The sequence below is a fragment of the Tyto alba genome, unplaced genomic scaffold (genome assembly GCF_018691265.1).
Source record: "Tyto alba isolate M040663 unplaced genomic scaffold, T.alba_DEE_v4.0 Super-Scaffold_13, whole genome shotgun sequence".
Classification (NCBI taxonomy): Eukaryota; Metazoa; Chordata; class Aves; order Strigiformes; family Tytonidae; genus Tyto; species Tyto alba.
Genome location: NW_024881275.1, coordinates 6763688 through 6779765, shown reverse-complemented (window position 1 = coordinate 6779765; position 16078 = coordinate 6763688). Strand labels below are relative to the sequence as shown.

Here is a 16078-nt window from a genome sequence, read left to right as displayed (position 1 = left end):
TCACCATATACAGATATGTTCTGGGATGTTTAAGGAAGTAGACCTCAGCATTTTTAGCTCCAGATTCAGGGATATTGTATCTACAAGTCCAGAAAACATTGACTTGAGATTCAGTGATACTCTGTATATGAGGCGTAAAATGTTGACTTAAGTGTTTTCTCAGTGACTGGAACAAATCAGACATAGCATAAAATTGAAACACAAGTAGTTTTTTTAAATAAAAATATTTTTTAAAAAGCCTTTCACATGATACAGAAATTATTCCTAGGATTAGACAACTGTTTGTTGATATCTAGCTATGTTTATCTTCTCTCTTATATTTTAATAGTCAGTAACTACCAGCAGTTCACTTTGGACTAAGATGTTTTAAAAATATGCATTGAAGTTTAAGCTGTGATTGTTTCAGAGGAACAGTACTCATTAGAAAACACCATATGATCTTTACAAAGAGACATACTAGCTTATAACCTCTGCAAATACATGTACAAAGTAATTATATTAAATGAACTCGTGTTCCAATTTAAAAGGCAAAGAGAAGGTATTTTAGCTGACAGAGGAACAGGAGAGAGAAATGTTACTTGTTTACTCTAGAGACATTTACTAAGCATTAAACCTGTGCACGACTATGAATATTGCTATCTGACTAGTCATTTAGTGAGATTCTCTTTATGATGCTTTTTCCTTATCTTGATAAGATTAGACAAGGAAGAAATGAGAAAAGCAAACCAGTAAGATGCCAAGGCATGCTGTTTTGCAGACTGAAAATAGCAGTCTGTTTGATGGTATATGATAAAATTTACAGTATTTGAGATTCATGAAGGTATTTGAGGTCTCCAGTACTTGGTGAGAATTTTATGTGCCATGGTCACACACTCAAGTCAAGTTTTCTGCCAGTATGGGAAAATACTACATACTACACAGTATAAATTCTTTCTCAGCTACACAACAAAGAATTGAAGATCTAGATTTTAGAAATTAACTCAAGAGTCAGAGTGCAGTATGTAAAATTGTGGACCAGTAAAGTCACATTTCCTGAGGAAACTGCTTCTTGGCTTGTGGATGAAGAGAAAGGAAGCTTGTGCATAGTGTAATCAGTTATTATGCAAATAAACTGGTCACTTGGATCTTTTGCAATACTTTATTCTTCTGGATTCAACTGGTCCTAGTAATAAGTATGACTAAGGCTAAAGAATTTTTCCATTCTAGGAGGTGGGTGGATTATAAAAACACTTTTATCTTTATGTTGTAGATATCGATGAATGCCAGTCTAACCCATGCCGAAATGGAGCCACGTGTATAGATGGTCTCAACACCTTTACTTGCTTGTGTTTGCCAAGCTATATAGGTGCTCTCTGTGAACAAGGTAACGTATGTTCTTTAATCTGTGGTGATCTAAGTCATCTGTTTCCATTTCAACACCCTTCTGGAGTAACTAGACAATGCCTTTTGAAAACAAGAGGGTGGAAGAAACTGTCAAAATATGTGGGAAGTCATCAGTGATGAAGAGAGATTATATTTTTGAGTTTTTTAGATTCCTGTGATTTGTGGCTTGGGACTTTTTGCTTAAGGTTACATCTGTACCATCTTTTGCAGATAGATGAGAACAAATTCTATCCACATGCTAACCTGACTGGGAGTCACACTGCACCAAATATAAACTGATTTATTGGGCAGTTTCTGTGTCAAAATAACAACAGCTGTACAGTTTTCAGGCTTGCAAACTACTGGGAAGACACATAACAAGGTTTCTCTCATTACTGCAGTGATGCTTCTGGGATAACGAGTGGCAGCGGAGTTACTCTCTGACCAAGCTTCTGTCTTAAAAAATTATACACAGTGTAAAATACATATCAGGACCCATCTCTTTCAACAAGCATCACTGGAAAGTAGGAATAGTCTACTGGATATGCCACATTATATATCCATCCACTGGGGATTACGGCCTTGACAACTTCATCCCAGAATTTTCAAACTGATTATTTTAGGAAAAGTAGGTGCAGAATTACAATTACCAGGAAGTTGTAAAAGGCTTTCTAAACTGGACAACTGAAATCAGATTAAACATCCATGTCTCTGTAATTGTCAGAACATTGCCTGCAAGAAATCCCACTGTATTTACAAGAAATATTTACAGTGCAATATGCTTACTCAATATGCATATGTAGGAGAAGATGTAGGGTTGTAAAATCTATTCTGTCAGTAAAATTAATGAAGGCATTTCCATGGGAAAAATAAATGGTCCTTTAAAGTGTACTTTGTAAAGCGTATGAAAATACTTTTATCTTTTTCTTCACCTGAATGGATTTGGTTCCAGGTGAATGAACTAAACCTTTGGATTTGTTTAATTAATACTGTGTATTTTCATGTTTGTTTCTCATCTTCAGTGAAAGGCAGTCTGCAAACTCTTCCAGCCTAACCTATAGAGATTTGTTTGTTAGTGCTGAAAACTCTCAAAGTTGACCTGCTTCAGGACTCTTCACTGTTTAACTTTTTAAGTAGTCTGGACAATCTTGTAATTTGAAAGGACTTTCTGAATCTGTTCTCCAAAATTAAAAGTTGACAGTGTTTTCACAACAAAAGAAATAAATGTTCTCACTCCCTTCCTCCTCCCATTCATTCCAGCAAATCCATAGTAGCGAGTAGCTCTGAGTACTATAGTAGCTTTAAGCTTCTTTTTATGACCAACCTGAGAGTGCATTTTAGGTGGTTAATGGGAACATTTCCTAGTTTGTCAATCAGAACCAGAGCCCTGCTCACTCAGCTTTGGAATTTAAATTTCCTCCACTTAAAGTCCTGCAGTGGTTTGGGACTTGGGAAAAGCATTTAGTGCCAAATTTCCACTCCACCAGACAAAATAAAACTGTGTTGGCGATTCAGACACGGTTGTCTGGCAAGCAGGCTTTATTTCAAGGCACCAGTCCTGACCTCACTAGATTTAAAGACCAGCCAGAACGACAGAATGCGTACCTTGGTGCCACAGGAAAGGTGGAGTTGAGCACACTGAGATTATATTTCATTACTTTTTTTTTTTTTTTTTTTTTTTTTAATCCAACATATATTATTCATTTCAGAAAGCTTTGAACAAAGTCAAGCTGAAGGTCTTTCTTAGGCATGATAATGAGTATTCAAAATGCCATGGAAGGGAATGGAGGCACCAAGTGCTCATTGCCTCTGGAAACGAAGCTCAAAGTAGGAGACAACTCCAGAGTGTCCTGGTCCCACAACACTGGTGTAGAAAAAAAGTAGAGTTCAGAATTTCACCCAAATCCCCCCATGAGACTTTTCTAGACTAAGGGATCTTCGGCTGATGTATTACGCTTATGTCAGCGTTAGGAGGGGATGTGACCAGAGGACAGTGCAGCTGCACATCAGGGATCTCTGGCAGGTGGTAGAAGTTAGAGGAGCCTTCAGGGTGATCTAACCTAGGGTGAGGGAAATCAATCCTGAGACTCAGTGAGCTGTAATTGGCTCCCTGACAGCCATTTTTCTTGCCAGGTGGAAGCAGTTCAGCAGACGATCTGAGCCCAGGAACTTCTTCCTGAAGAGAGCTGAAGTTGTCTGATGTTAGAAATAGAGCAGCTGAGGGTGTTTCCTTTTTAAACTCGATTGGTAGTTCAGTAAGCCAGTGTCACTTCTGGTTCAGACTAGATTAAATTGGGGGGAGTACTTCTGTTAGATAAAACCCTCTTTTGCCCAACACATGTGTCTTTTCAAATTGGAGATACATATTCTGCATGCCACTTAGTGACGTTTGAACATTACTTCTTAAAATGCAGAAATATTCCAAAAACTTTTTCAAAGGGAACTGCAGGTTACAGTAGATCTTGATGCAAGTCTGGGGGAGCAATCAGTCTTTCCATTGTCATCTGTCTGTGAAAAGCCCTTATAAGTTCTCATTGACCAGATAAATAAACCCAGAGCTCAGATCCTCCCAATTTTGCCACCTGAAGTGTTGCTTTGCAAGATCCGTGTTTGGGGAAGGAGGAGAGGAGGTTGATTTGATGCTCTGTCTTATCGCAGATTTATGGAACCAGCTGTAGAGAATAGTCCTCAGGGATCAGTGGGGGGTGTGAAGGTCTGTGGCTGTTGTTGTATTATCTAGTCACCTGTATTTGTGGTGAGGAGTAGCTTACTTCATTGGTAGTTACATGAGAAACAACACAGTGGTAGAAGCTTGCAATTTAAACTTCAATTTCAGGAATAAGTGTTTTCTATGAGAACTGGATGAGCACCTGTTTAGATTTTCCTCTTCCTTCCTTGGCTGGCTAGAGTTTCCTTTTCTTTTTCTACTTTTGTTTTCCTAACTGGTGTCTACCTGCTATCAGGGAATGGTGTTTGTGTTTTAAACTTAAGGTTTGACTTTCTCTGCTGCAGGATCTCTGCAGGCGCACCTAGGCTAGGCTGTTTAGCAAATGCAGCTGCATGCATGGACCTGTGTGCCAAAATGGCACATATGTTTGTTGTGGGACATGCCTTCTTGGAATAATACAGACAGCTGTTCTCTTCCAGGTTCTGAAAACAAAACAAACAAAATGACTAGGTTTTTTTAATCATCCCATCAGAAACAATGTTTTTTATAGCCCAAGTTCATCGTTCAAATGTCTGTGATTACTCTATTCTCATTTGATTCACTTTGTTCCCAGGGCATGGTAGCTTGGAATGGAAGTATTTGAGATGGGCTCAGTGAAATTTCATCTGAAAACAGATGGTCTCTAACTGATGTCTTTCAGCTGAGAAGGGATTATTTTGAATATTTATCAGAGAAATGGTTTTTCCTCAAGATGTGTGGGCTAATGGGCCTCAGGCATTTGTTCATTAGCTGAACGCAGACAGTCACAGATAAAATTCACAGCTGAGTAAGACTCTCATTATGTTCTAGTACCTGTGTTTCATTCTTTATTTTCTTTAAGCCTCTTACGGAATTTCTTTAAAGACAAGGGACTTATTGTTAGCAGCTTATTGCAGCTGTTGAAAAAGCAGTACATATCTAAGTATTAAACCTACCGAGAAGTGGTTTTTTTTTTTGTTTTTTTTTTTTACTGCAGTGTTTAGAGATGTTATTATACATGTACAATTGCAGTTACAGAGAACAGAAGCTGTGTAAGTAACTCCTTGCACACACCACTGAAAAAGCCTCTAAATTGTTGTAAATCTTAAGACTAGTCAGACAACTTTTAAAACACCATAAATACAGCAAGCAGTGTTTCGCTCTTTCCATCACGTTCTGGAATAAGGTTGCAAAGAGCTGTGATTACCTCCCTGGATAAGTACACAAAGAACATGAAGTATTGTATTCAGTAAGTGCTTGCACCTACTTCGCCCACAGGTGATAGGGTCAGAAAATTTACAGCCACCTACAATTAAACTTTACTGGTTCAGTAAAGGCATTGAAAACTTATAGCCATATGGAGCCCTTACTTTTGTGTCACCCTTTCAGCTTTGTTCATGTAGGAAGATACACACACTCAGGACAAGTCACTGTGGAGATGAAAGTCCCCACATTTTTACTTGTGTGGTTTGCATTTTTCATCCTCTAGCCTCCCAATTTTCCCTTTTTTTCATTCCTTTTTCCCTTCTCATCAACATCTTCTCTCAAAAAAAAAAAAAAATCCTCTCTTCTTCTAAAAAGCCTATGTATCTTACAGCCATCAACCCTGTCTTTTTCTGTCTTTGTAGATTTGGGCTGCAGACAGGTGCCAAAGAAGTTATTCAACTTTTCCCTTTTGGAAAAAACCATGCCATTTTAGATAAGAGGCAGGAGTTGTATGTGCACTGCAGTGCAAGCATTTCAACTAAGAGTACCTATGTCACCATTTGGTATCCTCTGTCTTGAGAAGAGAAATTTTATTATTTATGATTCATGCTCAGTCCATTATATAGTCTTTTAGGCTTTGTGTTTGCAAGCCTCTTTGCTTCCACTATGTGCCTTTCAGCAGATCTTTTCTCAAATCATGCACTTCTTCCCTAGTGGAAGCCAGGGAAGGCTTAGTTAGAATAGCTCGGAAATGCTCTCTGGCCATGATTTTCTCAGCATGCAATGCTTCTTGTTATTATCTGACTTCTTTCCTGTGGGACAAGGGAGACCCTGAACAAGATGAATAATAAAATCTTAAGGGCCTTCACAAAGAATGTAGGACTGTTAGTCAGCATCGTGTGGTTAAACAAATGTGCTAGAAAGCCAAAGGCAGACTAAAACTTTAAAATGGCCTAGATGCCAGAGATTAAAGCTCTATCTGCAGCCTGCACCTCATACAGAATACAAAGAGGGAGAAGATAAAAAACTGACAAGTTATTAGTATAGATTACATTCCTTTTTCATAGCAGTTTTCTACAGCTTAACTTGTTGAAAATAGAGTTAATCAGTTAAAGCTCTATTATGCCTTTGTACTTGGTAGATTTATGTCTGTACTGATGACTTTTAGAAGATTATTTTGATACCAGACTCCTAAGACAATGACTGCTATGTTATTAGTGTTACCAGGAATTGTCAGAAAAATTCTAGTAGGCCTCCAAAGGGATATGTTTGCACTTTTAAATCCATTTATGTACATTTAAAGTCTAGTTTTTTTGTCTTGGGAGATATTAAAACTTTTTTAAAAAGTACACACTTTGGTACTTCAGAATGTGAATGGCATCTTCCTACTATGAATTAAGAACTATCATTACACAATTGTCTTTCAAGGTATAGCTGATCAAACCTAAGAAGTATCATAGTTAAAGAATTTTCAGTCATATGTTGTTGGCATATTCTGTAATATTTGGCTTTTTCTGTACTAATGCAAAAAGAGTCCCTTTGGCCAAAGCATGTTACTGACTACTGACTACATTGACTTACTGAAAATAGGAAATCCAGTTTCATACCCAGAACGTATCTATACCTCTTGAAAGGCCAGACAGTTGCTTTCAGGCACAGTTTTGTTTAGTGATTGATAAAACTTAGTGGGAAGTGGCAAATTCCTTTTTGGTGGCTGTAGTAGAGAAGGCCAAGCTTTGTGTTTCTGTTCTTCAGCATCCTGCAACTGAGGCCCTTCAAGGTGAACCATCATGTGCTTGGATAGCTTGAACTGGCTGTTGTCGCAACAAGCTCTAACCTTGTGCTGACGAGTCCTTTAAGATTTTATTTCATCTGCCATAACTCAAAACAGCCTGATTTTTCCCTATTGTTTCTCCCATTCCTCCCTAAAACTCTCTCTTATCAGTGGCAAGTTCTTCTCATCATCAAACACATCTCAGACATATTCAGACACCGTATTTGTTATGCCCATCTCATTAATACTGATTTTTGTCTGTGATTTATTCATGAAATGTTGGTGCAGAAGCAAACTTGGAACTAGAACTTTGTTGTTTCTTGCCATCTATTCTGTTTACAGCTGCCTAACCTTGACAAAATAATTAACGTCAAATCCATGTACTGTTACTCTTCCAAGGCTCATGTTTATTTCCCTTCAGATATAAAGGATATACTGGCTGATGTGAACTTCTGTCTATTATGCTTTCTTATCAGCATTATCCCTCATACAAGCACAGGCAATGTGCATTTCATTGCTTTGTATTTCAGCTTTACAGCCTTGTTTAGAAACTGATGCCTGAAGTTTATTAAGTTAGACCTTGTCAAGGAATATGGGTTTTGGAGGAGGATTTGAGGGTTAAGTTCAGGAATATAATACTGCAGCTTTGCGTCAGTGGACTGAACAATCACAAACACTTTCCTTCCTATTATTTTCAGTTATCAGTATCTTCCAAACCAAGATAATTCAATCCAGTCACTCAAAGAACTATTTGCCCTTGCAAGTAAAATTCCCATCCCCATACACAGACCCAGAAAACTCAGATGAAATGTAGGCTAACTGTAGTCCAACATCCAGGCATTTCATTCATCCAGAGTTATGGACTGAAGATGTCCTCCTGAGATTGTCCAGATACAGCAGAATCCAATCAGTGGAAGCTCACAACGTTGCCAGTTGCAATTATACTCCTTACATAAATAATATTCTTGGTACTGAAACTGGGTAAACAGAACTACCTGAAAATGTAATGAGGTCTCAAGGATGAGTGTTGATTGTTTGCATTTGTACCTCTTAATTGGTGGGTATCTTCTTGAACCTTTGCTCTGCAGAAAAACCATCCACTTGCATGAAGAATGTCTGTTTCACGCCCATTGACAGAGATGTGATTTATTTGTTTGTCACAGACACAGAGACCTGTGATTATGGCTGGCACAAGTTCCAAGGACAGTGCTACAAATACTTTGCCCATCGGCGTACATGGGACACGGCTGAAAGAGAATGCCGTCTTCAGGGAGCGCACTTGACGAGCATCTTGTCTCACGAGGAGCAGATCTTTGTGAACCGTATGTACTATTAGGATTTAAACAAGAGTGGGCACTGAGGGTCTGGAGAGAGTGAAATATCCTCCTCATCACTCAGCTTTTACATCTCCATCTTAAAACATACTTTTAGAATGTTTAAAGGCACGCTTTGTTTTTCATGTTTAATTTGCAGTCGATGCAAGTTCCTTATCACTGTTAAGTTATTATTTGTTACACAGAAAATACTTTGTTTTTGAGGAAGATAACAGGAACTATTGTTTTGGCATTGGAAACTGATCAAGCCTTTTTTTCTGAAGGCTTTAGATTTTTTGTGCACCTGACATCAGTCATCATGCCACCATATATTGTATTAGGTAGTTCCTGTATGTTGTGCTGCACAACCCAGACAACACTGGTCACAGCCTAACCAAAACTTGAAAAATGTGGGTAAAAATACATCCTTTTATTATTTTAATCTTTTTTGCTGTTTTTTTTCTCCCCCTCATATACACTTAGGAAGACTAATCTGTTTTCTTTGGGAAATGTCATCAGGAGGGAAGAGATGGGATTGTTTAAAACTGTTAGATGAGAATCTGCATTTTTACAGACATCCCAAGTTAAAATCGAAAAGCTGAAAAACAGCCTGTAAATAGTTGTTTGCATAATGTAGAAGAATCTTAGGAACAGGATGTCTGATTCATTCTGTGCAAATTCTTCTTATTTTCTTTGGTGAAATCTCTTCCATTTATGGGAAGGTGAATAAAAATATCCTTATGGTTCCTTAGGTATTGGGCATGACTACCAGTGGATTGGCCTCAATGACAAGATGTTTGAGCGTGATTTCCGCTGGACTGATGGTAGCCCACTGGTAAGATGCTTTTGAAATTAAATCACTCATTCATTTCTTTTTGTGGTGGCTTATCAAATTCCCACTGGCGATGAGGGAAGCTGCATGAAAAAATACAGTCACTAAATATGCACCCAAGCAAACAGCCAGCAAACTCTTGTTTCCGGATAGCAACTATTTTGTGGTATAGTTCTAAAATCTTATTCATAGTTCTTATTATTGTATTTGTGGGAGCTGTCAAAGCTTCCAACAGAAAAACTCAAAAAGTCTGAGACTATAATTTAAGGGTCTCTGCTGGAGCTGATTTGTGCTCTTCTGGTCTTATACAAGGGCACATCTGGCAATTCTCCTCTCCCTTCTGTATATGGAGCAGAATGCATTTTTCGGATGAGGATATGGCATTAAAGATCTTCCTTTTGCTGGGTCTGTGAGAGTGCACAAAGGAGCTTCTCCAGTATTGTTGGAGATTGTTCTAGTCTGTATTGCATCTCTACAGCTAGGATGGAGAAGGAGCTATCCTTAGGTGTTTCAGGAGGCCTGTAACCAATAATCTGTCCATAAAATTTTAAGATGCTGTTGATACTTCTTACTACCTAAAACAAGAAAGAAAATCATCAGAAGGAGAGGGAGAACACTCTCTACCCACCTTTATCTAACCTAAATCAAAGAGCTGATGGGTACAAGAAATGATTGAGGTCTTTCCAATTCAAAACAGTTTCTTTTGTAGAAGGGATGAGTGGTTTATTACTGTTTAACAATCACTGAAGTACATTACATAAAAAAATCCCCAAACTGGTTATGCTTATTATTTTCTTTTCCAGTTGCGAATTTTTCTTAAAGCAGGAGGCATCTGGACACACATAAGCACACGCTCACACATGCACGCAATGATCATTACTGCATGGCATGTGTCTACAACCTATGTAGAAAGACACCTGGGGCAAAGCAGGCTTCGTTTATTACCATTTGATGCAAATAACCAGAGGTTTAAAGTCCTCTAAATGACATGTAAATAAGCAATTTCTTGGGGAAACTACCATGTGTGGCAGGTGACAGCACAGGGGGAAAGAAAAAGATCATGAAACTTTTTGTTGCCTGACTGATTGCTTGGTGCATTTGTGGTTATACCAATGCACCCATTTGTACTTGGAGCCACAAAGTCTTGCAGGATGTAAGCAGAATAATTTAATTTCATCAATTTCTCTTGCTTGTCCTCATGTGTTTTTGGGAGCACAAGACGGACCATGGCCTTGAACTCTACAAATTCTTGATGAGTTCATTCTCTGTCTCCTGATGTGGATGTGGCTTCTTACACCTCTCTGACAGAACCCCTGAGGGTTAGTTAGGTTTGGTTGGAACTCAGGGTTTGTCTGGGCTGTCTGCAGTAGTTGGTCAAGGAGTCTACGCTTCACTAAGGACTCTAAAGTTAGATGAGACACATTTGGGTATAAATGTAGTGTCTGAAGGGGTAGCCCATCTTGCACTAGGAAGTGTAAAACAAGATACATGTTCTTATATTTCAAAGACAAATTTTGTGTGTCACTGAATGATGGATTCAAGGAAATTAAAATTAGGCCTGAGATTCTACTTTTTAAGTCAGGCTACTGAGCAAATTTGGTATAACATTTTTACTTTAATTTTTATTTTCAAGAAATGAAGATATTCTAGAAACAGAATAAGACCATCTGTCCAACAGATTTCTCATCTGATTGATCTTTTTTCCACTATATTTTTCTCTTCTTTTTAACAGCTTCCCGCTGCCTCTTCCTTTGGAAACAATTTAGGTGTCTCTTGAAATCATTTATGTTCGTTGCTTCAATAGCTTTACCTCATAACTTATTCCATATGGTTTCTGGATACCATGGTTCCGAGCAGCTTCCTCATTTGTTCCTTTTCCCTAGTTTTTAACTTACTTTTCGTATTTTATAACTACTCTTCTGGTTACAGTGATTTATTACTTTTCTAGTAATTAATAGGAACAATAACATAATTAAATATGTGCCTCAAATGTATCTCCCTGATGATGTCTTAAAATTCCAATGAATTTGAATACTGTGTAGGTCAAAAACTTACATCATTTCTGTATTTGCAGGTGAACAGTAGTCATGATAACACTAAATTAATTAATATAATTTGTGATCATAAAAATCAGAATTATTACATCAACAGGTTCTAACTTGCATTTCTGAGATTATAGCTAGCTCTTGCATATAGTCAAAATCTAAATAGCCTTCTTGTGCTTTACATATCAGGGTGAATCTGTTTCTAACTTTGCTGCCCAGCTCCATGCTTTCTCCAAGATAATATTATCTATCTACAATTCCATTCAACACTTCTGGCATAGAGGAAAAACCTCAAGTCTGCTGAGGATTCCCCTGATAAATGAGTTTTCTTGGACATGCTATCAAAGAAGTCACTCCAGCTATTAGATAGACCGTGAATCTATAAGTGATGTACATTCATCTTTATCGTGATACTTGTTCAGATTTTCTGCCAATAACAACTTGGTTTAATCTGAAGATCATGCTTACATGATCTTATTAGCTTTTGAGTTTAAAAAAAAAAAAAAAAGTTCCGATGCTTGGTAAACTTAAAAGAAAAAGCAAATGAACAACAGCAACAGCAAGACATGTTGTGGATGAAATTGTTGGCCCAGTGCTGCAGTTGACCCAGTACTGCCCAGGTGAAATAGCTGTGATACATTTTAGTGATTTCTCTTTCGCATGAGTTTTCTTTCTGAACCAAAAAGAACTCCTAGAATTGGGAATCACAGGCTCTACAAATGGAAACTATGGTTCAAGGTTTGGATTACTTTGGTACTCATTTTCCATGGACATAAGGAAACCCACAACTTAAATACTCAGTGTGTTGAAAAGAACTCTTTTGCCAGGTGTTGGCATGTATTTTATTAGCAATTTCTGGAAAAGGGATCAATTACCTTTTCTTTTTTCTTTGCACCCAAAAGGTATTTCAGCCAATGAGTTCAATGGAAGGAAATCAGTAATTTTTTATAATTTTCAGCTCATTCCAAGTTGTGTTTTTCCAGATTTTTTTAAACTGACGATAAGTGACAGCCACCATTAAATATGATTAATTAATCACAGTTAAATATGATAGTTGGACAAAGCATGTACATGAGCTCCTTAGTGAAAACCAACAGTCATACTTCCAAGTGCTCTGCACATTGTTTCTAATTACAGTGGGCTATTGAATACATATGCCCACCTCAGCTATTTTTTGTAGACTTCATAGTCATGTGCAGTACTGGCATATAAGTCTTGTTCTGTCTCACCTCCATTGGCTCCCAAAATAGTGAATGGCCTTGTTTTGATCACACTTCCTGTCAATTCATGTGAGGTGAGCATGACAAACTCACCTATGTCATTGGACTAGTAATATCAGAAAACTTAAATTCTCAGATGAGGTTCCGGAAATTTCCCTTCATGAATCAGTGGATGATAGCTTTGCCAATCAAATCAGCAGGGGCCATTCGATTTTCTATGCAGTGTCCAGATGAAATCAGTTCATGCCCCCTTCAGTGGTATGGGGTGGTTTGTTTGTTTTTAAGGCATGTAGGACAGTGTGGCCAAGATTTTTAACAAATGAGTGTATAGAATTAAGGTTCTTGCTGGGAAAACTACACTGAACCTAGAGTCCCCTTGACAGGTTCACAGCCCTACTGAAAATAGGGGCAATTATTTAGGTGCCTAGTAGTGGATTAAGTATAGTCAGACACTTTTGATATCTTTGCATTCTTTTCTTTAACCCTTATAGAAAATACTGGCTGTTAGCAATTCATCAAAAACAGCAGCAAACAAAAAATCCCCTCTATTCCTGTTCATGTTTTTTATGTATCAACTGGAATTTATGTTTAACTTGCAAAAATAATCCCGGTAAGCAAGTCTTGGAATAAATGAAGAGTGATCTTACAGATTCATGTTCTAATTCTCAGAGTTCCTCAAGGAAAATGTTGGTGTCTTGTGTAACAAACCAAGCCCATTCAGATTCAGTGAGAAAGCAAGGAACAGTATTTAATACTTTCTGGCCCACATAACATTTGTCCATATCTGTATTGAGTGTACCTGTTTTCTATTAGAAGAATTTTTATGACAGGGAAAATTATCCTAACAAAATAGAAATGAGCACACTCCTGAATCATAGTGTTGGAGGCTCTTTTCCTGCTAAGAGAACCTGAGGAGGCTTTTTGATCTGCCTCACTGAAGTGTTTGATGCATAGTTATCTCTGTGTTTTTAGGAGATTTTGGCAGGTTTATTTCTTCACTGTAAAGTGGTTTTTAATTTAAAACTGCTCAGCAGTTTCCTGCCTTTCAGGCAAAATGGCATAATCTTATGCAATGTATTAGGTTGCGTAGATAAAGTCTCACCATCTCCTGGTGAAAGATGCCTTTTCAGCATGCTGTACTCATTACATCCCAAACACAAACTGGGCTTGAAAAGTGCAAAATAATGTGAGTAAAGTAGTTGGGTCATACCTCTCATGCCCTAAAGTTTAATTGTCCGTCCAGGTGCTACTTTTCCATAAACAAATTACATTCCAGGTAACTGATCTTTCATTATACTGGATTTTATTAGCCATGCCAATTTTCTTGTATTTGTCTTTTTTGTAATGTCTTTAAAAAACAAATTGAGAGCTTCTTGGCTAAGGTCAGAGCATGTCTTCAAATGAACTCCTTGGCTAAGCTTAGTCTACCTTGTCCAATATGCAGAACAAAATAAGCTATAATTATACTAAACTGTGGAATCCATTGCTGCCCACCCGTATGAATCCAATTTGTTCTTATTTGCTGTACTATATCCGTATGGCAGGAAGGAATTTTTTCTCATCTACAATGTGTTCCTGATCTCTCTCTTTTTATTCTTTTTTCTTTTTTCTCTTTTTTCTCTTTTTTCTTTTCTCTTTTCTTTTCTTTTCTTTTCTTTTCTTTTCTTTTCTTTTCTTTTCTTTTCTTTTCTTTTCTTTTCTTTTCTTTTCTTTTCTTTTCTTTTCTTTTCTTTTCTTTTCTTTTCTTTTCTTTTCTTTTCTTTTCTTTTCTTTTCTTTTTTTCTTTTCGTTTCTTTCTTTTCTTTTCTTTTCTTTTCTTTTCTTTTCTTTTCTTTTCTTTTCTTTTCTTTTCTTTTCTTTTCTTTTCTTTTCTTTTCTTTTCTTTTCTTTTCTTTTCTTTTCTTTTCTTTTCTTTTCTTTTCTTTTCTTTTCTTTTCTTTTCTTTTCTCTTTTCTTTTCTTTTCTTTTCTTTTCTTTTCTTTTCTTTTCTTTTCTTTTCTTTTCTTTTCTTTTCTTTTCTTTTCTTTTCTTTTCTTTTCTTTTCTTTTCTTTTCTTTTCTTTTCTTTTCTTTTCTTTTCTTTCCTTTTCTTTTCTTTTCTTTTCTTTCCTTTCCTTTCCTTTCCTTTCCTTTCCTTTCCTTTCCTTTCCTTTCCTTTCCTTTCCTTTCCTTTCCTTTCCTTTCCTTTCCTTTCCTTTCCTTTCCTTTCCTTTCCTTTCCTTTCCTTTCCTTTCCTTTCCTTTCCCTTTCCCTTTCCCTTTCCCTTTCCCTTTCCCTTTCCCTTTCCCTTTCCCTTTCCCTTTCCCTTTCCCTTTCCCTTTCCCTTTCCCTTTCCCTTTCCCTTTCCCTTTCCCTTTCCCTTTCCCTTTCCCTTTCCTTCGGGTAGTTGGGAGAGGTGGATTCGTATTCTGGAGCTGGGTGGTTGGGAGAGGTGGATTCGTATTCTGGAGCTGATGGGCCACATGAAAAACACTTTGGCAGCAGCAACCATTCCTTTTTTATATCAAGGGAAAAGAGTTGACTGCAGCTGCATTAGTGCAACATAAAAAGTGAATATTCTTTCAGGAAACCTAGATCCTCACTTGTGGTGCAAGTTCAGTGAGAGCTGGAGTTTAGGGGACACTGCCACAAGCATCAGCTTGGAATACCACCAGCTTCGGAGATCATGTGGACCTGTAGGAAGGAAATTTGTAAGCTGCAAACTTTGGTTTATCTGCTTAGTCAGAGAATATGTCTCAAAGGTGAAGGTAGTGAAAGCAGGTACTGAAGTGTATTCAGAGAACTCACAGCACATCAACATTTTTAAATCTTCATTATTCATTACTTCGTGAAAATCAAGCCATTTTCTGCTCAGGACATTTCAAGTATGATTACATTGACAGATGGAAGAGGCAGAAGAAAATACTATAGTATTTTAAAGAGCACGTTTTATTAGCTCTGCTTTTCTTTTATTGCAGTGTAGTCATAGGGTTGTTCTGTTGTCATTTGGTGTGGGAAAGCATTAGTTTTCCTCTGATTTACATTCTACACAGGAATGAAAATGGCTATATGTAAGACTTCATTTACATTTTAAAAATTACAGAATCAAAATTATTCTTGCACTTTTATGTAGACTTTCCTCACAGCATTTCTGTGATAGTGAACAACTGTTTGAAGATGAATCATGGACAATCTTCATCCCACAGTTATCATAAAAGTCTCTAAGCAATAAAAACAAATACATTTGGGAAGATCACAGTGAAGGAGAAGAAAGCAAGGCCTAAATACTCACACAACTATGTGAAAAGGGTAATTTGTCCTTGATGCATGTCTGCTTGGATCTTTGTATACTTTAAATTTGATGTAATACAACTACACAATAACAAAACTTACATTATCAGTGGAGACATTTAATAATTGGCTTGATCAAAGTAAGAGTGAATACAATGTGACATTTGAAAATATCTTAGGGAAATTGAATTTAAATAATTCACTTAGCTCTGTGAATAGTAACTTTTACAGCTGTAAAGCACACCCATCCAAATATAAAAAATCTGGTGTTGCTTTTGGCAGCTTCTCCATTGTATTTGGATTACTGGAGTTTCACTGTTAAGGACCCTTGTGAGCAGGCACAGCGGTAAAGGAGTCCTTTGGAGCTATTC

General features: G+C 37.3%; 1 protein-coding gene across 3 annotated transcripts in view; it reads left to right on the top strand.

The window, feature by feature from the left end:
- VCAN (versican) overlaps positions 1 to 16078 on the top strand; it is a 117911-nt gene that overhangs the window by 88367 nt on the left and 13466 nt on the right. For all 3 annotated transcript variants that reach the window (XM_042787702.1, XM_042787701.1, XM_042787700.1), the window contains exons 11-13: positions 1250 to 1363; positions 8192 to 8350; positions 9094 to 9176. In XM_042787702.1, the coding sequence (XP_042643636.1) occupies positions 1250 to 1363; positions 8192 to 8350; positions 9094 to 9176 (356 nt within the window). The remainder of the gene's footprint in view (positions 1 to 1249; positions 1364 to 8191; positions 8351 to 9093; positions 9177 to 16078) is intronic.